Genomic DNA, 21265 nt, shown 5'->3' with positions numbered 1-21265 from the left:
CGTGTCAGGCAGGGAGGTGGCATTTTTCCCACTGGGTTTATAAAGCTGTGCTCTTTGGAAAAGGAATACTGAAAGGAATACTGTGGAGAAGTTGGCTGTTGAGCTTTGTCTGTGGCTCAAGGGTAAGGATGGGGACATTAGATTCCCTGGGGACCAGGACAGGTTGGTGTATTGTCTTCAGAAAAACTAAATCCATCCAGCAGCATGTGGGAAACCCAATCACACTAAAGACAAATAGGAAAACCCAGCGCCCCATGAGATGCTGGGAGCAATGTGCAGTCACCAAAGCATGCCTGGAGCTTCCCATAGGGCTCACAAGGCTCCATCCCAGTGCTGTGATCTCCCCACCTGGAGCAAGGGAGCAGGCTGCCCTGGAGCCATTTACTCCTCCCCGCACATCACCACGTTTCTGCACTGCTTGCCATCACTCATCTTCTCTCCACAACATAGCAAGCCCTGGTTTCAAGCCCCATTAAGCCCCAGTGCTCCATCACCCTGCTGCAGTGCCAGCACCCGGCTGCTGCCTACAAGATTCATACATAGCTCCAAAACCCACGGGGTGTGAGCACAGCAAACCTGCTTTGAGGTTTTGTCCCACCACCCTTCTCACCAACATCACCCCATCCATGACCTGCTGTCTGGGGGCTGCTCTGCCCCATCCACATCACCCACAGGGTTGGGGCCATAGGAGCATAGGGAAACCCAGGACACTGCTTGAAGCCAACACAAAGGTTCAGAAACAATGCAGAAACATGACAGAACTTGTGCTTATATTTTGCCTTGCATCCTATTTGTGTGCAACGTGCTCGGTGCCCAGGACCAACAGACACATTGATGCTCTCCACAAGGAATGAGCGCCGCAGCTGAAGCTAAAGCCTCTCAACAGGGATCAACCTCTCTCCATGGCTCACGTCAAACTCCAAAAATGAACATCCGCATCAACTAAGCAAGTCAAAGGGCTGAGAGGAGGGAAACGAGAGGAGACACCTCTCTAGCAGCGCCAGTCATTTGCTACTCCATCACTTCTCATTGTATTGCCTTCCTGCTCTGCCACATTGCATCAGGTTATCACACCACGGGATGTAATCCAATGCTGATGCATGAGGAAGCCTAATGCAACCAGACACAGCCACGGTTTGCAGAGAACAGGCTTTAGTTCTCAGTTTCTGGTCCACTACCCAGGGCTGCAAGCGGAGCTCAGGCAGTGCTGCAGAGAGAGGCAAAAATACCCTCGCTGCAGGCAAATCTGCTGGCCATGCCAGCTAGCGTCAGGTAGCTGGACATCTCCCTATAAATAGCATTGCTGCCCTCAGAGCTGCTGCCAGCTCCCATTGTGCCCAGCACTGAGGAAGTGGGAGCAAAAGTGCACCAAATGGGGCTGGTAGGGATGAAGGAGAGGAGTGAGAAAGAAATGGAGCTGGATGGTCTTTAAGGTCCCTTCCAACCCAAATCATTTCATGGTTCCATGAAATCGTGAGGTCTTTGAAATCTCCTTGAAATACAAGGTCCTGCATGCATGCACACAGTGTGAGATACAGGGCAAAGAGAAAATCCACCATTGGTGAGGGCTGAGCATCACACCTGGTTGCTGACACCTTCCAATCCCACAGAATGAACTGAGGTACACCAGAAAACAAGGGCTGTGATCACCGGCTGAGCTCCAGCTCCACCAGTTTGCATAGGGCTTGGCATCAGCATGTGCCCAACCCCAACAGCCAATACAGGCACCCAGCCCCAACACCCAACTCCAATGCTCGACTCAAGCACCCAAACCCAACACCCGACCCCAGCATCCATGCACAGAGGCAAAGCAATGGCTGCAACCACAAAGGAGCCCTTGAGAACCCCTCTCAATCAGTAAAAGGCAGCACAGGGAAAGCACAGGGATTTTCCTGATCAAAGTGGCCAACCTCCTGCCCCTATCTCCTCCCCCTATCTATCTTGACACCAGCAATACTGCAGTACAGTTGTCAATCCAATCGCTTTTGCACGGCTCAACAATTATTACAAGTCTTTTGGCACATACACAGACACACATATTCAGGTTTGCAGCCCTGGTGCCCCCACATTTCCCCCCCAGCTGTGACTCACTTGCAGAGAAGGTGGCTTCGGTGTGGACGGGAGGCGTGGAGGGCAGGAACGGAGGGTACCCCACAAAGAAGGACCGCAGGGAGCGCTCAGAGAGCAGCGGTGAGCGCTGAGCAGGGATGTTCTCACAGCTGCCCACGCTGTTGTGGATCTTGAGGTTGAGGGGCTTGTTCTTCTTCTTTGTTCTGGGAGAGGAAGGAGGAGAGGGGAGTAAGGCATGAGGAAGCCTGGTTGTTTCCCCCACCATGCACCCAGGAGCAATTCTCACTTGTGCTGCCTCACAAGTCTGTGGGATAATTGGACCCACAGCACTGTGAGAAGTTTCAATCCCTCCCTGCCATCATCAACAACAAAGGCAATCTATGCGAAATGTCAAGGAAAACATTGCATTCGAGAGCTTCACCATCCACAAAACCACTGTCAGCCCCCACCCTGCCCATCCATGTCCCTGAAAACCATCCCTGTCAACACAAGGATGTGTCAGACATTAGTGACCTGAAGGCACAAATCCCAAGGATGGGACAGAAAAGAAATAGGGATGGGATACAATAGGATAAGGATACAAATAGGGATAGGATGGGTTGGGACAACATAGAATGAGATGGGACAGGACAGGAAAGGACAGAATAGGATAGGACACCCCAAATTGGAAGGGACCCACAAGACTATGTATAAAGTAAACCATACATTTCAGATTTCCCACTCCAGACTGCCTGCATGGATTGGTGATCCAGCAACACGAGTCTTCAAAGACCTTCCCATGAGACCCCAAGGGATTTATGATGTTCTAGTTGGGGAGAAAAAGGGCAGCTGTGCCCCAAACCAGACACTGGGAAAGGCAGCTCAGCCCCTTCAGTGGATTTAGGACAGAAAGCCCCTTTTTGAGCAATAGTCCTGTTATCAAGAAACATTCCTGGATGTGGACAGGGGATGTCCTGCGTGCCTAACGTCACAGCGCGTGAGCCGATGGTACGGTTAGCATTGATGTGCAGCCAAATTACAGCCTTTTCTTCAATCCACTGCATTTGTTTCCTGGCTATATTGTTATAATCCTAATTAGACTGAAAACAACGTGGGAGTGGAATGAATTGTGGCACCTCTGCAGCAGCAGCTGGGTGCATCCAGATGCAGCCCAGCAGGGAAACCCACAGCATCTGGCCCCAGAGCCCAACCAAGCACCATCCAAAGTTGTGCAATGCCAAGAAACACTGTGCAACGGCATGTTGTGCTGTGCAATGCCAAGAAATGTTGTGCAACACCATGCTGTGCTGTGCAGTGCCAGGAAATGCCATACAACGCCATGCTGCTCCATGCCACATTGCACTGTGCAATGGCACACCATGACGTGCAGTGGTGTAGGGGGGCATAAATCCCTGCATCGCTCTCTGGAAACTTTCCCCTTCATCCTCTCCTGTCACAGACAGCCACATGCTTTTCCACCCGCTCCAGGTCTTGTTCTGCCCTTGCTCCAGCAGTGCTGACCGGAGCACCCGGGCATCTGGCCCTGCCAATTGGTAGGAAATGAGCACTCTGCACTTGCCAGTCCCCCTTAGCATATGAAAATTAACCCACCCTCTAATAAGCTAATTGTTTCCTTGCACAGGAAAAGCCACTGCTGCCTTTAGGGTCCCTGTAATAACTTCTTTGGGTGCACAGGGCAGGCAGCTGCAGGGCAGGGCAGCCCCATTGTTGATACCAGTCACACCTGGCACCCATCCCAACCCTAAAACCCCATCCCTTCAAGTAAACCCACAAAGCAACAGGATGAAGGGAAGTTCAGTGGCACCCAGAGCCAGCCTGACCACTGCTCCCCATCCTGACCCATCCATCCCATCCCAACCCCTGCCCCCCAGCCCAACCTTCCCACACACACCCCATAACACAACCACCAGGTTTCTGCCCAAGCCCTCGGCACAGCTCCCCCCAGCCCATCCCAAAGCATTTCCTGCAGCACTGTGATTAACCACTAATCTCATTTTTTTCCACCCATAAATCAGTTCCAGACCAAATATTTACCGAGAGCATCATTTCCTCACCAAGCAGGGCTGGTGACAGCTTTCATTATTAGGAAGGATGAGTGATTTTGGACAGAGAGAGATTTTTCTCTCTCTTCCCCTGTTTTTTTTTCAGATAATAATAATAATAATAATAATAACGATAATTAACATGCACAAAGTCCTGACCCCACCACCCGACTGGAGAGGGTCACCACAGCACTGGTCCCATTCTCCATCCTATAAGAGCAGGCAGGGAGGGGAGGCTTGCTGCTCCTGAGGAGGGAAGTGGGATGCTGCTGCTGGAGCATCCTCCCCTCAGAAAGGTTCATGAGGACAGGTGTCCCCTGGGGAGCTGACAGCTTGACAGACAGACAGACCGACCTTTGCGGGCTGGAAGCAGCGTGCTGAGGATACGGAGCAGCTTCAAGCTGCTGCTTGTTTACCATCAACTCCACTCCCTGCGACAGGAGAAGCCAGGACACTGCTCCATGCAGCACAGGGCAAGGAGCTTAACAGCACCCCAAAGGAAGAGGCACAGAGCCCCACAACCAGCTGCATGGGGACACTGCCTCAGGTCCTCACTGGGGCTAATTCTGTGCGAGTGGGGTGCAGGATGCAGGCTGCCTTTGGGGTTGATGCACCTAGGGCTATGCTAATCCAGCCCCACTTGCAACCCCATACTGGAGGAGGGGAAGGCAGTCCCTATAAGAGCCCTGTAAGGTGATGGTATGGAGAAGGCACAGCAGAATGACGGGCAGTGCAGCAGAGCTCTGCAGAGCCCAATGAGGGCTATTTAGATGGCAGTGATAGTGTCCGACATCACAGTGCAGAGAGCAGTGTACTGCCTTCACAGCTGGGTGACCACTGAAATGAGCCTTGACCTGCACTGGGGAGCTTGTGATAACCCACTTATTACATATTAGTTTTTTCTAAGCCTTCTGCAAAGCAAACAGGAGCACCAAGAGTTCCCCCTCCACGCTCAAAGCCCATGAAACTTGAGGAATAGCACCAGAGTGACCGCACCACATCACCCCCATGGGCTGCACCGCCATGGGGACAGTGATCTCACCTCTCTCTGGGCAGTCTGTGCCAATGTATCACCTCCCTTTCTGAGAGCAATTGCCTCCAAACCACAGTGCTCATCCAGTTCCAACCCCCTGCTGTGTGCAGGGTCTCCAACCAGCAGACCAGGCTGCCCAGAGCCACATCCAGCCTGGCCTTCAATGCCTGCAGGGATGGGGCATCCACAGCCTCCTTGGGCATGAAACCCTCTCCAGCCCAAACTCTGACCCATAGCAGCACCAGAGCCACCAATTATCCCCACCACCAGCACACAGCACAGAACACATCCCCAGCACAGACGTCATTTCATGCAAGGTTTTGCTAAACAGATTATCATTTGCTAAAAGGGAAACATAAAAAGAGTGCGGCAGTGTGAGATGCTCCATGCAAATCCCTTCAGGTGTCAATCCGCCCCAAGGGCCCATCCCCACCCGCTATGCAAAACCACTCAAAAGCTCATCAGAAAGAAATAGAGGGTTTCAGGCAACGGGGACAAAGAGGAGCAGAGAGTGGGACAAAAGGCATGCGATGGCACTCGGCAGTGCTGACAGGTGTGTGGGGCTGGGGATGGGATCTGTGCATCCCAACAAAGGGAGCATCAATGGGAAAGGAGATATTCAATGTGTGATGTACACCACGCACCGCCCCCCTCCCTCCTTGTAACCATGGCCAACCCAACAAGGGACAGGAGTGGGGCTGTTCACCCCACGGTACCCCATACACCCCTGCCAAATGAAACCTGCATGGATAATAGGTGGATAAACAAGCGGGCTAAGTACCTGCTCTGCAGGCATGTGTTGTCAGCCTGCTGCCATCATTATCTTAACAGCAAGATTAAAAAGAGGCAATTTGCAGGAGCAGGTGATGTGCCCCTGCACCTGCCTGCACCGCGCTGGGTGTCATTCACCGCTCCGCTCCTCTCCTGCACACTCCAATTATCAACGGCAGCGCCGCTTTTAAAGGAAGGGAGATGGGGTGAAACATTCAAAATATAATAAAATAGAAAGGAATCATCAGCATTTTGGTCAGCTCTCTGCAGAGGATTGAAGGCTGCGGCCGTCTGGGTTGCGGCGGTTGGGATTCAGCCCTGAAGATCGATGGCCTTTTGACTGCCTTAACTGCACTATATTCTGCATTAAAGGAGCTCTGCATGGCACACGGCCACATCTGGCCCAGCAGAATGGATGGGGAATGGCTGTAAGAAGGGAGAAAGCCCGTGGATTTGAGCTTATGGTAAATATTTCAGGACGAAGTGCTCCCTCTGCTCCATTCCTGAATGCTTGCGCCAAGTCAGCTGCCTGCATACCCAGCACTGAGGCATAGGAAAGGCAGTGTGCTGCTGAGCAGGAAAGCTCCTTCACACAGCCAGCATTGAGCAATAATGCCTTGATATTCCAAAAAAACAAACCCAACCTACCAGGTGTTACATTTACCCTCATTACAGCAAGAGGCAACCACAGCCCAGCTCCAGCCACAGGAAAAGCAGGTTCCCATATCAAAGTCAACAGTGAAATATTGATCCAAGTGCCAGTCCTCGCTTCGTTCTGGCTGCGTTCTGAGGTTCGGCTCTCACTGATCTATTATTCTCTTTCTGGAGCACAAAGCAGAACTTTTTAGCACGGCTGCAAATGACAGCACTCAGAGGCTCTTTGAAGGGAGCTGCAGCCCCGCGTCATCCCCTGGGATGTGCGCTCTGCAGTGAGGGTGCTGCGGGGAGGAGGAGAGGAGCTAATTGCCTGGAGGTCCTGCTGCTCTTTAGGCACTTCTGCTTCCTTGATTTCCTCCTGATGATCCTCTGAGGAGAGCACAGGGATGGCAGATGGACTCGAGCAGCCAATGTGGGGAAGGGTGAGGATGGGGACAGGTGATGGAGCCCCTGAATTGCTAAAAGAAACAGGTGGGGTGATAGGATTTGGGGTTTTGCTCCCAGCTTGGCAGTGGCTCAAAGAGGGATGCTGACTTTGTTTCCCAGCATGGTCACCTCTGAACTAAGGTCTGAAAGGCACATGGTGAGCCCTGAGGGGATGGGGAGCTCACAATGGACCTTTTCCATCCCGAGGCAGAGCAGCGTGCTGCATAGCCCCATGCGTGCTCCCATTTTTGGAGGCAATTCCCCACAATGAACACCACCAGAGGGGAAGCACAGGCTGCACGTGCCTGGAAAGCCCTAGGCAGAAATTCATTAAGCTAATTACGGTGCTGCAAACCTTTCATCTCAGACAAGGCTACGGGAAGTTCTCCTTCATGGGCTGCCCTGGGGTGCAATGAGCTGATGCACGCTGTGAGCACTGTGGGCTTGGGGAGATCCATTCCAGAGGAGAAGTAGAGGAGAACTGAGAGCAAACTATGATTCTGGGGGGAGACTGAGATCCTTGTCAGCTCTGTTGCCTCCTTGTAACTACCCAGGAAGCCAGCAAAGCCCTGGTCCATGCATTGCCCACGCTGGGATGACCACAATGTTGGAGGGAAAGTGAGCTCACCCATAACTTGAGGCACATAAAGGAGAGGCTGTGGGAGATTCTTCTCATCATCCCTGCAAAGCCACAGCTGGGAGAAAAGGAAGAGACTAGAAAAGCTGTAGGAACGGATCTAGGCCAGGCTGGATGGGGCCCTGGGCAGCCTGGGGGGGTAGGCAGCCCCTGGGAGTTGGAAATGGATGCTCTTAAAGGTTCCTCTGAACTCCAGTTGTTCTATGATTCCATGATCAGCTCAAGCCTGACCTCCTGGCTGATGCCCCAGCACTGTGCCCTTCTCCCACACCGACACCTCACCACACTGCTGGCAGTGAGAGCCCCACACATCCCACCCCAGCACCGATCCCCATCTAAATGCATCACCACGTTCACAGCTTGCCGAGTGGCGAGAGGCGGCTGGGCTCCTTGTTAAAGGACACGGTGAGAAGTTTCTCCTCCAAGCATATGAAAGCTCCTGCTCCTCTTGATGGAGTGCCGCAGCAGTAATTAACATTAATGACATACCTAAGGAGAAGCAGAGCCCGGAGCAGTGGGATGATGGCAGCACAGAGCCAGCTCGGGACGAAGGCAACCCATCACTGTCAGGACATGGTGTGTGAGCCGTGCTTTGAGAAGGCTGGAGGTGATCCAGAACCTGTGCACGGCTCCACTGACTCACCACCAAAGCACAGAGATTAATCAGGAGAGCTATTTGGATACAGGGATGCTGCTCGTTTGGCTCTCCCAGTCCCCACTCTGCAGAGCTCTCCCCCTGCTGCACCTGGGCTGGGATGGTCTCTGCATCTTCAGGCTGTGTACAAGTGGGAAACACAACCCTTAAGATACTGCCTAGGGACTGTGTGTGCATTTAGGGACAGTCACTAATGCTCATCCCCATCACCATGAGCCCACGTGCATCACCAAGGCTGGAAGAAGCAGTGCCAGACAGGAGCTGCCTCAATGCAGCCCATGTAGAACAGGAAATAATTGATCTGCTTGCTAAGAGCAGTGATTGGGATTGATACGAGGGAAAAACATCATTATGGCAAAGGCTGCAGGACAGCAGGATGAATGACCCACTGCTGAGCTGGTTCATGAGGGGCAGCCTAACAACAGGCAGTGGGTGGGAGCCCTCTGCTCTCAGGTTCCTGCCTGGATGCCCTACCTCAGCCCACCCTACAAATGGCCATGGTTGAGCCAGCCAGCATGGATCCATCCTCTTATTTCCTGAGCATACATGGCTAACACTGGGGCAGCACAGCTCAGTTCTTCTGAGGGGATGGTTTTGACCCCACTGAAGATCTGATCACTCCCTGCAGGGCTGCCCTGGGCCGAGCCAATGCCTGAGGAAGGCAGAGTGAAAGGGAACAGCAAGGAACGTGGAAGACGCACCGTTCTCAGAGGGTTTTCTATTGCATAGGATGGGGAAGCAACCAGCCACAAGCAGAGGTGCCAGATGTGAGCATTAGATAGTGCCAGGTGCCACAGAAATGAGCAGAAGGAGAAGGTAAGAGCTGGAAAGAGTCACCATCCCACACAGCATCATTCAGATAGTGAAAAACAGCATCCAAACCCAACCTCAATGCCCACAGTGCAGAGAGCTGCTCATCCCCAGGCCGCCTTTCCCACCTGCACACCAAGTGCCCTCAGTGCAATTCCCAACCTTATTCACCCCTCCACACACCTTAACCCAGGCTCCCACACACGCTTTGAATCATCTCAACTTTTGCTCCCCACCTCATATCTCTTTTAAGACCTTTCACAGTCTGTTTGCTATCTGAGGTTGCTTGTTGGGTTCGGTGTTTGGTGTTTGGGGCTTTTTTTTTGCCTTCTTGCTGATGAATAATCATTAACTATCCGTGAAAGATGTAAATGGCCCGTGGAACTCATGAGGTATTAAATGGGCATTATATTATCAGCCACTCTAAATGTTTGGTTTCCGTTTTCAAGACCAATCATGAGATGTTTATGGATTGTGGATTTATGGAAGCCAGGGGATCTTTCAAGGAGTAATGTTCCATGCCCCACAGTTACGGTCAGCAGCTGGAGGCTGTAAGCTCTGCAAGTTTAACCCCTGCTGCAGAAGGCTTTGGTGTACGGAATGGATTGAACCCCTAGAAACAAGCTCTGAAGCAAAATGTGAGTAAATGCGTCAGCTATCATAGAATGGAAAGCAGCAGCCACATTGCTTGTGGGGACAGAGCTGAGCCCAGGGTCTTGCTGTGGTCACGGCCACTCACTGGGGACTGGCCCTGGGGTGGGTCCCACCAGGTAGGGGTATAAAAGAGGCAGTATGGGGCTACACCCGCAGTAATGAGGAGGTTAATGTGCTGAAAGCACGAGTGTGCAGCCGGGGAAAAAAAAAAACATTTAGAGCCAAAAGCTCCATTTCAGTGATCCTCGTGGCTGAGGTCAGGAGGAAAACTGCCTCCTGCAGAGAGCACAGAGGAGGGGAAGTCGTGAAAGTGAAGACATTAAGAGAAACCGCCCCAGAACGCACACAGCCGTAAAATGAGAATTAGCTGATAAGAGCCCAAGAAGGCCCTTCTCCATGGCAGGAAAAGCAGCCAGGCTGCAGCACTGCTCCACGTTCGGCTGCTGCAGGGCAGGGCAAAATGAAGCTGCCTCCTAAACACACTAATTGTCATCCCTGAGCGCTAATGGGATTAGGAAGCGGGATTTAGTGGTTGCCTCCTGAAAATCATTAAGTGCCATTAGAGAAAATTAACCTCCTCAGCACTGGCAGCAGCTCTGGGGAGGCTGGGACACGCAGCACCCCATCCTTCCATACCCCCAGATGAGCACCCCAACGATGCCCTATCAATATTTGTTCCCTTTCAACTTTAAATTGAGTTTAATCCCTCCTTGGGCTGCAGCTGGTGGCCAGCAAATGGGTCATCCCAGCATCTGAGGTGGCGCTGGGCAGAGGGATGTGGTCAGGGATGGGGCTGTGATGGCAGAGGGGATGGGGCTGTGAGGCTGTGCTGATGTCAAAGCCCTCTCTGATGTTTCTGAGCTCTCCTCGGCTCTCATAAAGAAGTCATGGCACCCCACTCCCTGCCTCACCCATCCCCATGGGGAAGCAGCAGATGAAAGCTTTCATGCTCTGTGCACATCTCCATCCTCACCCTGAAGCCGTGTCACCACGACCTGGGGTGTGCAATGATCAAATGACTCAGGGGAACCAAAGGCAGCAGTGGGGGGGAGGGAAGGGGTTGCGCAGGTGCCCAAACGTCACCTTGCAGGAACCAAAATCAAATCATTTCCCAAAGCATTTCTCATTGACACACAGAAATCCATCACTGCCCGGATGGGAGGAGGATGGCAGCCCTCACTGCTGGCACCAAGCGCTGCCACAGCTACTGGGGATGTGGACATGAGGGAGGGGGTTGTAGGGTCACCCCACATTGCCACCCATCCTCAGCACAGAGCTGGAAGGTTTGGGGTTTGCTCCCGAAAAGAGAGCGGACAGGGACAGGTCCGCTTCCCAGCGCAGCAGCAGCCTCTGCCGGCACCGGGCTGCAGAGCAGGAGCAGCCGGAGCGCCGCGTTAACGCCGGGGATGAGAAGGCACCGGGAGTGGAGACTGGGGAAGGGGTGGGATACGTGCGTGCTGCGGCTGGAACAGGAGTTTGTCCCCTGTTTGTGTCTCGTGGTCCGGCTGCACGCTGGGTCCCAGCCCTGCCTTGGTGGGATGTTAAATTGGAGCACCCCAAAACTACATCCAGGCACAGCATCATGGAATATCCCGAGCTGCAAAGGGCCCATGGAGATCACCAAATCCAACCCTTGGTCCCAAAGAATCATGGAATCACTAAGAAGAGACCTCTAAGATCTAAGAGTCCACCCCCACCGTAACACACTGACTACATCCCTCAGTGCCACACCACCACGTTCCCTGAACACCACCAGGGATGGTGACACCACGCACAGCACCCAGAACCCAAACCCTATGGCTGAGAGCGATGTCCCAACGCTCCCCGAGTGCTGGCAGCTCAGGGCCGTGCCCACTGCCCCAGAGAGCTGTGCCATGCCCACCTTCCCCTGGGTCAGAATCTTTCCTTAGCCCCACTCTGACACATCTCCACGCAGCTCCCTGGGGTCAGATGGACCATTTGGGACCCCAAAGGATGGGGGGCTTAACGGGAGACCCACTTACTTGGGGGTGTGCGCCTCGTCCACGCGATGCCCCAGCTGGAACTCGTGCGACTTGCTGCGGTGCAGGGCGGTGAAGCCGGGCAGGAGGTGGATGAGTTTTCGGGAGGCGGGGGGCGGAGTGCCGGGGGGCTTCAGCTTGTTCCTGCGGCGCAGGGGCGGCGTGCCCGGCGGCGTCATGGTGGTGACGATGTTGGGGGTTCGTGGAGGGGTGTGAGCGGCGTGTCGCTGCCGAGGGGAGGGAGGCAGGGAACGGTGGCCGGATTCCACGGGGGGACACAGCCCCGGGTGACCCTCCACGGTCAGACGGTCCACGTGGGTGTAGAGGGGGCCGTGGCAGTGGTGCTGGGCGCACTTGGCGGGGGGCTTTGGGCTGGCCGAGAGGTGCGTGCGGCTCCACGGGGCGGGTTCTGGGGGACAGCCCGGCTGGTTCTCCTTGCCCGGCTCTGTCGTGGGCCATTGGATGGTCCAGTCCTGCTTGGAGAGGCTGCCGCCTGCGACAGAGCACACATAGAGCCATGGGGTGGACCCGCTATGCCCCCAGCCAGCCCTACACAGCCTTATGGAGGGATCCATCCCAAACCCGCCAGGGAACAAAGAGCCCATCCAAGCTCCAACACCCCCATCTCACTGCACCCCCATCTCATTTCACCCCTTTGTATCGGTGCGATTTGCAGAAACGAAAGGGGGGGGGGAGGGAAAGACCAAATGAAAAGGGAGCGTGGCACCTCACAGCCCCTCATTATCAGTCTCTGCGGTGCAGGGATGAGTGAGGAGCTGTCGGCTGCGACTTCAGAGTGCCACAGTGATGGAGCAGCTGTGAGCTCCCGGCCCCGACAGCTTTTGATCGCCGCCTCGAAGGCAAGCGGCATAAGAAATGTCGGCTCTTTATTTTAAAAGCGCCTCTCCCCATCCCTTTGTTTGGTTATTAATTGCCGGCCCCATTATCTAACTGAGCCTCTTTGACGGGAGCATTTTGCTTCAGGCTCAGAGAGGGGTAAAACAAAGGAGGAGAGGGCTTTGGTATTGCAAAAGCTTCGGGATTAGATTGATAGGGAAAATGGGGTGAGGGATTCTCTTGGATTGTTATGAAGAAGAAAATAAAGCTAACGAAGATGTAAATCCTTCTATAGGAAAACCTCATTCCTTGTGCCATACGAGAACACTGCCACCCAGTGGGATCTGTGTGGAGTGATGCCAGACCCAGGGAATGCCCCCCCCCTGAGGAGCTCGGGGCAGCTTCTCCCCTTTCCTTCCCCAATAGCAGCACTTAGTGACCAGGTGGGCACTGACATGGTCTGTTCCCACTGTTCCCACTGCACACCCCACAGGCTGACCCTGAAATGGATGCCCAGCACTTCATCCTTCTCCATCCTACACCTCATTTCACGTCTCAAGTCACTCTCAGCCCTTCCAAAGCCAAAGCTTTCCCCTGCGGCAGAATTTGGGATGGAGGCTCCCATGTCCCCCTGTGGCCGCACACAAACACAGTGCTGCACCATTCTCCACGCTACCAATAACCCCAGCTCACAGCTCCATCCACAGGCACTGCTCAGCTCTCATTTCCAGCCCCGGCCTGCTAATAAATCCTACAGCCAAGCACACAGCAGAGAGAAATCCAATACTGCTGTTTAGCACAGTTATGTTAATATAGGGTCAGTGCTGGGTTTGATGGAGCAATGTGTGTGCAATCTGTGCACTATCCAGGGATCCTTCCAGCACACACGTGGGTCAGAGGGGCCCCCATCAGCCAAAACCACCCCATCATAAACACATCACCATCAGAGCCGCAATGGAGAGACCCCCCTCCTCCTCCCAGCCCCATCCACACAGGGAATTGGCTTGGGAAATTAGCAGCCCCTAATGAACGACTCGATAAATAGAGATGGATGGAAAAGGTTACCAGCCGCACCTCACTGCTGCTTTATTACAGCTAATCTGGGCTTCTAGAAACTGACCACCTCCACAGCTCGAGGAGACATTACGTGGTGATTTGGAGAAGCGGCACCTTGCTCCTTAATGGCATCAGCAGGGCGGCTGGTGCAGGAGCTCCCATAGGGCAGCCCAGTGCCCTCCTGCAGCCTCCAGCAGCTTCCAGCAAACACCCTCATCCTCTCCACCTGAGCTTCCCATTGTTTTCCAAATGGGAATTCCCTCTGCTGAGTGCAGCCCAAAACAAGGGTAGGAGGGGGGTGCAAGTCAAGCTGCATTTGTTTGCACCGGGCTTTAAAAGTCAAAGGTGTTTAAACAAAGCGTTGGCTGAGAGCCCGCCTGGGCTGCTGCCCTTCCTCAAATATCGGAGAGCTTTAGGGAAAATGCCAAAGGGAAGAGGGCAGGAAGCCAGGCAGGAGCTGGATGTGGGGAGCAGCCCTTTGGGGCGGTGGGGCTCTGTAGGAAATGTCAGGCTGGGCTGCTCTGCCCTCCTACCTCGCTGCGCTGCCACGACAACACAGCGGGTCACAACGCCAGCAGGGATCATCCTGCGTCCCCCATATCCACTGGGATGCTCCTGTGTGAGCAGGGACCGCCTTCCTCCCCTTGGGTGCAATGAAGCACCAGAGGGGACGGCCGCTTCCCAGGGGGGGAGGCTCTAAACTGCCCCCTCCCCATCAGCGGGGGATGATTTTGGGGAGGGAAGACAGCGCAGCACATGGGGATACAAACAGCCCAAGGATGCCAACAGGTTTAGAGATGGCCCCACGGAGGGGACCCCCGCCCTTCTTGCACCCCCAGCCTGCAGCCCCCCCCATTTCCAGCCCCCAAACCCCACGTCCCATATTCCAGCCCCCCTGCCGAGAACCGCTGAGTCTCTGCGGATCTCTGCTGCCACCGCCCGGCCACACCGCGCCGCAGCCGCACCGCCAAGCCCTCCCTCCGCCCCCCCACCATGCAGGAGCAAGGCTTCAGCACAGGGATGCTCCGTGGTGGGGCCTTTAGAGGCTACAGGGCTTTCCCAGCCCCCACCTCCCCCCCACCAGCCTCCTTGCCACAGGGATGTACATGGCTGGTACCCAACCAAGGGGATGTGTGCGGGTGGTACCCAGCTGGTACCCAGCACCCAAACAGGTTCTCCTTTCCCTATTTCAGACCACATCCCCCTCTCCGAAGCCTCTGGATGTCGTTTCCCAGGTCACCAGCACTGCTCACCAGATTTATGGACGCTGCGGAGGCAGGAGAGGGACGCATTGAGGCGGGCACACTCCTCACTGTTGGCCCCAAACTTCTCCACGGTCTCACACACCTGGTCATCCGTCATCTCCAGCAGCTCCTCCAGGCTCAGCTGCCCGGGGGCTATTTCCTACCAAGGGGGGGAAACAGAGGGGGAAAAACCACCCATGAGCATCTGCTGCTCAATGAGATCCTTGGGGTATGGAGCAAGGAGCCATTCCATGGAGCAAGGAGCCATTCCATCCTGAGGGATTTGGGGTCTGGGGGGTGGATGTATCCTACACAACAGTAGGGTGTCCACACCCACAGCTGGCAGAGCCATGGGGGGCTCTGCCCAGCACCACCCCCCTCCTTGTAGCATCTCTCCATGCAGTGAAACTATCAGGTCCCACTGCCCACCTGCACCATTTTCCACCACCACTTGCTATGGTGACCCTATAGCCTAAAAGCACAGCTCTGAGGCAGCTTCCACCCTGGGAAACAACTGTCCCCTTGCCAGATTTCACTCAAGAGACCCCCAGCTGTGAGCTGGGATGACAGTGTGGGAGATGGTGTGGGATTCCAACTCAGGGGATGCAGTGGATCACCAGCAGGAGACAGAGTGGATGGCCCCACTATGGGAGAACACTAGAGGGATCCCCAGCCTGGGGGATGATGGGGTGGGTACTCCCAGTGTGGGAGATGGTAAGGACATCCAACTCAGTAGATGATGTGGACCACCCCAACCCAGCAGACGACAGGGTGGATCCCCAGCCCTACCTCCATCACCTCCTTGCGGATGTCAACGATGCGGAACCAGTGCAGGAGCTGGGGGAAGCCCTCCAGCTTGGCGTTGCGCTCCTGCAGGGCCACCTTCCTCTTGCAGGAGAGCTGCCGGCTGAAGTACTTGACCAGCTTGCTCTGTGAGAGAAGGGAAAACCCCATGGAACCCCCTCCTCCGAACTGGAAATCAATGGGGGCTATCTCACCCCCAGCCCCAAATCCCTTCACTCTAGGGATGGATGGACATCACCCCACAGGTTCCCCCTAATGCAGGGGAATGACAGGGGCAGCCCTTCTCCATCACTGCTCACCTGCTGACCCAACCCGTGCCCAGTATTGATGCAGAGACCCCACACGAGCCCACCATGCCTGGAGCATCACCACCTCCCAGTGCTCACTCTGTATTCCCTTCCCACAGCAGCAGCAGCGTGCACCCACCCCCTTCCCTGGGCCCAGCAGCACTGCGGAGCCATCTCACTCACACGCTCAGCTCCCAAAATAACGCCACCGAGCGCCTGCCCTCCTTTCTGGGAAATATAGAGCAGAGCCCCGGGAGCCTGCAGGGATTTCCCTCTCTGCTCTCCAGCTGGGAGATTCCCCGCCGCCGGCAGCGCTAGATGGTGCTGTGCCCCTGCCCAGAGCCCCCAAAATAGATGTGCTGGGAGCAGAAAGCATGGTGGGATGGATGGGCACACGGTGTGGTATTGGGGGGCCCAAAGAGCAACACCTCCCAGCTCTGAGGCAGGAGCTCCTGACCCCGTTGGTTCCCAACCAGATGGATGTTAATACCAAAAATTATTGTCTCAAATAGAGCCAACCAAGAAAGCCTTATGAGGTCTCTGCATCACCCCACAGAGCTGGGGCCGTCCCCATGTGTGCTACTTAAGTGATCCTTCCTCCAAGTGCATCCAAGGAGGGGTTGGGAAGCACTGTGCCCTTTTTCTCACCCCAGAGAGGCTCACACTGCTGAGATTCATGTGGGCATCACACAAACCTTTCCCTGCCCCTATAGAAGGGCTGGAGCACACGCAGCCCCACACAGAGCTGAAAGGCCATGGGCAGAACTGGGCTGCCTCCAAGCACCTCCATCCCAGAACTGCTCCTTGGAATGGGGAGCAGTGGGGTGTCCAAGCTGCACCGACACAGGGACAGGGCTGGGACATGGGGCAGGGGTGCCACCAGCATCACAGGGATGGGCAAGGATGGGACTGGGATCTAAGGGGAGAAAACTGCAGATCCCTATGGATGCAGCTATTCTGAGCTGCAGGTGGGGACACCACCTCACAGCCTGGAGAGAACAGAGGAGCTTCGTTAGTGCTAATGAGGGCGCAGGTGGGTTCTTGCTCCAGCAGCATCCCCTGGGCCCACATGGGCGTAAAGGAGCCATCCCACGAGCAGCACAGTGCCCTCCACCTCCACACCAAGTGCTTGGGATCCTGCATTGCCACCTTGACACCATGCAGCTTGTCCGTGCCTCAGTTTCCCACCTGTGTAATGAGCACAGAGGGACCCAGGGGCAGTGCAGGCAGCAGGAATGGGCTGCTTGGGGGGCAGCAGAGCCTTTGTGGCACCTGTATGCAGACGTGTGTGCGTGCTGCTCTATCTATCCATATGCATTTTACATATAGGTGCAGCAGTGTCCCCTTTACATCACTCTCCTGTGACAGGGGTGGCAGCAGCCAGGCTGTGCTCGGGGCTCTCCAACCCTCTGGTGACCCCCAGTGGGATTTCCCTGCGGTGTCCCCCCAGTAGGGACAGATGCCACATCACAGGGACCCCAAATCAAAGAAATGAGCAACCAGCCTTGCTCTTCATCCTTTGAAATGAGGATTTAGGACAGTAAACCCACACACACAGACCTCACTCCAGCCAAGCGGTGCCCCCGCACCTGCGTCACGGCCTTGGGACGTGGAGGTGGCAGCTCAGGGCCACGTGTGGCCCCACTGATGCCAACAGAACCCCGGGACAATGCCACCAGGAGCCCATCAGCACAGCCATCACCTCCACCAACCCCCCAGTCCCATCCATGAGACAGAGGTGGGACCACCCTCCCACATCCCCCATCTATTCCCCACCCTGTGATGTGGACGTGGCCACAGGTCAAAGAGATGCAGTCCAGTAGGAAGAATTCAGCCTGATGGGGAGCCCTGGAGGAAGGGATGAGGTCAGGATCCAACCCAGCCAAAGGGATACAGCACAGTGAGGACGGAGGAGTGCAGGGGAGGGCTGCAACCCTATGGGGGATTAGGGACTCGGAGGATGAGATGTGGCCAAATCATAGGGCTGCAGCCCCTTGGATAGGACACAGCCTGGCCAAAGGGATGCAGCTGGTGATTTAGGGATGCAGCCAGGCCATGGCAATGCAGCCTGGTGGGGGATACAGGATCCTGGTGGGTAGGATGCAACCTGGCCAAAGGGCTGCGGCCATCCCTCATGGAAGGGAGAGCCCAGAGGAAGGGATACAGGCTGACTGGGAGCTCAGAACCGAGAGGAAAGGATGCAGCCAGGCCACAAGGATGCAGCTTAGTGGGGCTGCCTGGAGCAAGGGATGCAGCCCCATTGAAAGGATGCAGGCTGATGGAGAACTGGGAGCCCAAAGGAAGAGATGTGGCCAAACCATAGGGATTGTAGCCCCACAGCTAGGATGCAGGCAGGCCAAAGGGATGCAGCTGATAAAAGCCCAAAGGAAGGGATGCAGCCAGGCCCAAGGGTGCATCCTGATAGGGATTTAGGATCCTGGGGGAAAGGACGAGGCCAGGCCGTGGAGCAGGCAGAGCCCGGCCGAAGGGACGCAGCCCGGTGCGGGTCCAGGAGGCGGCAGGGCTGCAGCCGGGCCGGGGGACGCAGCTCGGGGTCGGACGCGGGGTCCCGGCGGTGGGATGCGCGCAGGCCGGGGGACGCCGGAGGGACACGGCGGTGACACGGAGGAGGCCCGGAGCAACCCGGGAGCTGCGGCCGAGCATCCTCCGGAGCCGCGGTTCCCCCTCGGCCACCTGCAGAGCGCGCAGCCTCACTCGGCCGCTCCGCAGCGCCGCGGGGAGCCCGGCGGGGCCGGGGGGGGGCGGCACCGGGAGCCGGCGGCTGGCGGGAGGGGGTGGATGGGGGGGGGGGGTGGTAAGCGGATAGAAAAGGGGCGGGGGCGGGGGGGCCCGGCCCTACCTCCAGGGTGCGATCATCCTTCCTGCGTGAGGGTCGTTGGAGCGGCGCACTTGTGCGGAGCCCTCCAGGTTTGGAGATGCTGATCCGTCGATCAATGTGTCGGACCAGCTCGCATGCGCCAGCGCCTTCTGCACAACTCAGCTGCGTGCTGCTCGCCCGACATCGTCCTCGTCATTTTCCTCATCCCATGCTCGCCGCCCCCCCCCCCCTCCTTTTCCTCCGCCCCCCGCGCGGCCCCCGGCCGTCCCCCCCCCCTGATGCGCGCCCACCCCCCGCCCCCCCCCGCCCGCGGCTCAGCCCCGCCGGGGCCCGCCGCAGCCATCGCCCCGCCGTCCACCGCCCCGTCCGTGCGGCGACTCTCCCCCCCCCTCCTCCGGGCGCGGCGGGGCGGGGGCGGGGGCGGCGCGCTCCGGGAGCGCGGGGCCGCGCGTTGGATGCGCGTCGCTCCGCACCGCACCGAGGAGAGAGCGGCGCAGAGAGAGGGGAGCGGCGGAGGGAGCGGTGGGGAGTGGTGCTGCAGAGAGAGGATGGGAGGAGGATCGGGTCCGGGGGGGTCTATGGGGTGTTATGGGGTCTATGGGGTAATGGGGTGTTATGGGGTCTATGGGGTAATGGGAGGCTATGGGGTAATGGGGGTTGGGGGATAATGCGGGGCTATGGGGGGAGGCTGGAGGGTAAGGGGATCTGTGGGGCTGTGGGGAGTTGGGAGGTGGTGGGATGCTATTGGGTAATGGCAGACAAGGGGGTAACGGGGCTATGGGGTCATGGGGGCTATGGGGTAATATTGGGGATTATGGGGTGATGGGGGGCTATGGGGTAATGGGGGGCTATGGGGAAATGGAGGTTGTGATGTAGGGGGGGCCTATGGGATATTGGAGGGGGTGGAGGCTAATGGGGGGCTATGGGGTAACAGGTGTCTGTATGGTAATGGACAGTGATGAGGTGCTGATGCAGTAGGGGACCCTCCGGCAATGGAAGCACTACTGTAATGGTGGGGGGGGGGGGTGGTTAGGGATCTAAGAGGTCTTTTTCTTCCTTCCAGGATTAAGGTGTGAGCATTTGCTGTTCGTGGGCAGTTTGCGAAGGCAAATATTGAAATACTGCCTGGGTCTGAACTGCAGTGCAATTTCTGTCACTAACTGGAGCAAAAACAAAACACTGGGACATGTTATCTCCTGATGGCTCCTGTGGTTAATGGGGACTCTCAGTAACCATCACAGAGATAACAGAGCACGGATCTCTGTGCTCAGATGTTGTTTCCCATAGCACCCATCTGTACTGGATGCTGTACGTGGGTGCTGTACTCTCAGGAAGGGAAGGGTGGGATGGGGTGCTCCCATGTGGCACAGAATGTCCTGCTGTGTGACCTTTAGGAATGGGTGGGAGGGGAGTGGGATGGCGGTGGGGATGGGGTGGTGTGAAGTGGATGTGTAATGGAGGTGGGATGGGGATGGGATGGAGACGGGGATAGAGATGGGGTTGGAAATGGAGATAGAGATGGGGATGGGATGGGGGTGGAGATGGGGATGGGATGGGGATGGGATGAGGATGGAGGGGAATGGAGATGGGATGGAATGGGGATGGAGATGGGGATGGGATGGGAGGGTGGGGGATAGGGATGGGATGGCGGATGGATGGGGGTGGAGATGGGGAAATAGAGGATGGGATGGGGATGGAGATGGGATGGGGATGGATGGGGGTGGAGATGGGGAATGGGATGGGGATGGAGATGGAGATGGGATGGGATGGGGATAGAGATGAGGATGGGATGGGGTGGGATGGGATGGGGATGGGATGGGGATGGGGATGGGAATGGGATGGGGATGGATGGGGATGGGATGGGGATGAGATGGAGATGGGGATGGGATGGGGGTGGAGATGGGAATGGGGATGGGATGGAGATGGGGATAGAGATGGGATGGGATGGGATGGGGGTTGGAGATGGGGATGAGATGGGGGATGGGATAGGATGGGATCGAGGATGGAGATGGGATGGGATGGAGGGATTGGATGGGCATGGGATGGGATGGTATTGATGGGGGATGGAGATGGTGGGGATGGAGATGGGGATAGAGATGGGGATGGGGATGGGATGGGGGTGGAGATGGGGATAGAGATGGGGATGGGAATGGAGATGGGATGGGATGGGGATGGAGATGGGGATGGGATGGGGATGGAGATGGGGATAGAGATGGAGATAGAGATGGGGATGGGGGTGAGATGGGATGGGGATGGGATGGGGGTTGGAGATGGGGTGGAGATGGGGATGGGGGATGGGATGGGGATGGATAGGGTGAAGATGGGGATAGAGATGGGGATGGGATGGGATGGGATGGATGGGATGGATGGGACTGGGATGGGATGGGAATGGGGATGGGGAATGGGATGGGATGGGGATGGGGATGGAAGATGGAATGGGGAT

General features: G+C 56.2%; 1 protein-coding gene and 1 long non-coding RNA gene across 2 annotated transcripts in view; one reads left to right on the top strand and one right to left on the bottom strand.

Moving 5' to 3' along the window:
* Nucleotides 1-19165, bottom strand: part of KSR2 (kinase suppressor of ras 2) — a 48577-nt gene extending 29412 nt beyond the window's left edge. Inside the window, exons 1-6 of the mRNA XM_032447930.1 lie at nt 19113-19165; nt 18844-18991; nt 15682-15822; nt 14902-15052; nt 11759-12248; nt 2092-2273 (exon numbers count right to left, since the gene is read on the bottom strand). Of these exons, the coding sequence (XP_032303821.1) occupies nt 2092-2273; nt 11759-12248; nt 14902-15052; nt 15682-15822; nt 18844-18991; nt 19113-19165 (1165 nt within the window). The remainder of the gene's footprint in view (nt 1-2091; nt 2274-11758; nt 12249-14901; nt 15053-15681; nt 15823-18843; nt 18992-19112) is intronic.
* Nucleotides 19166-19233: 68 nt separating this feature from the next.
* Nucleotides 19234-20022, top strand: LOC116654118. Its single transcript, XR_004309043.1, has 2 exons — nt 19234-19344; nt 19886-20022. It is a non-coding gene; the product is annotated as an uncharacterized LOC116654118 (long non-coding RNA).
* The last annotated feature ends 1243 nt before the right edge of the window (nt 20023-21265 follow it).

The sequence above is a fragment of the Coturnix japonica genome, chromosome 15, assembly GCF_001577835.2.
Source record: "Coturnix japonica isolate 7356 chromosome 15, Coturnix japonica 2.1, whole genome shotgun sequence".
Lineage (NCBI taxonomy): Eukaryota > Metazoa > Chordata > Aves > Galliformes > Phasianidae > Coturnix > Coturnix japonica.
The sequence above is the reverse complement of the archived record's forward strand: the minus strand, read 5'-3'. Positions and strand labels throughout refer to the sequence as shown.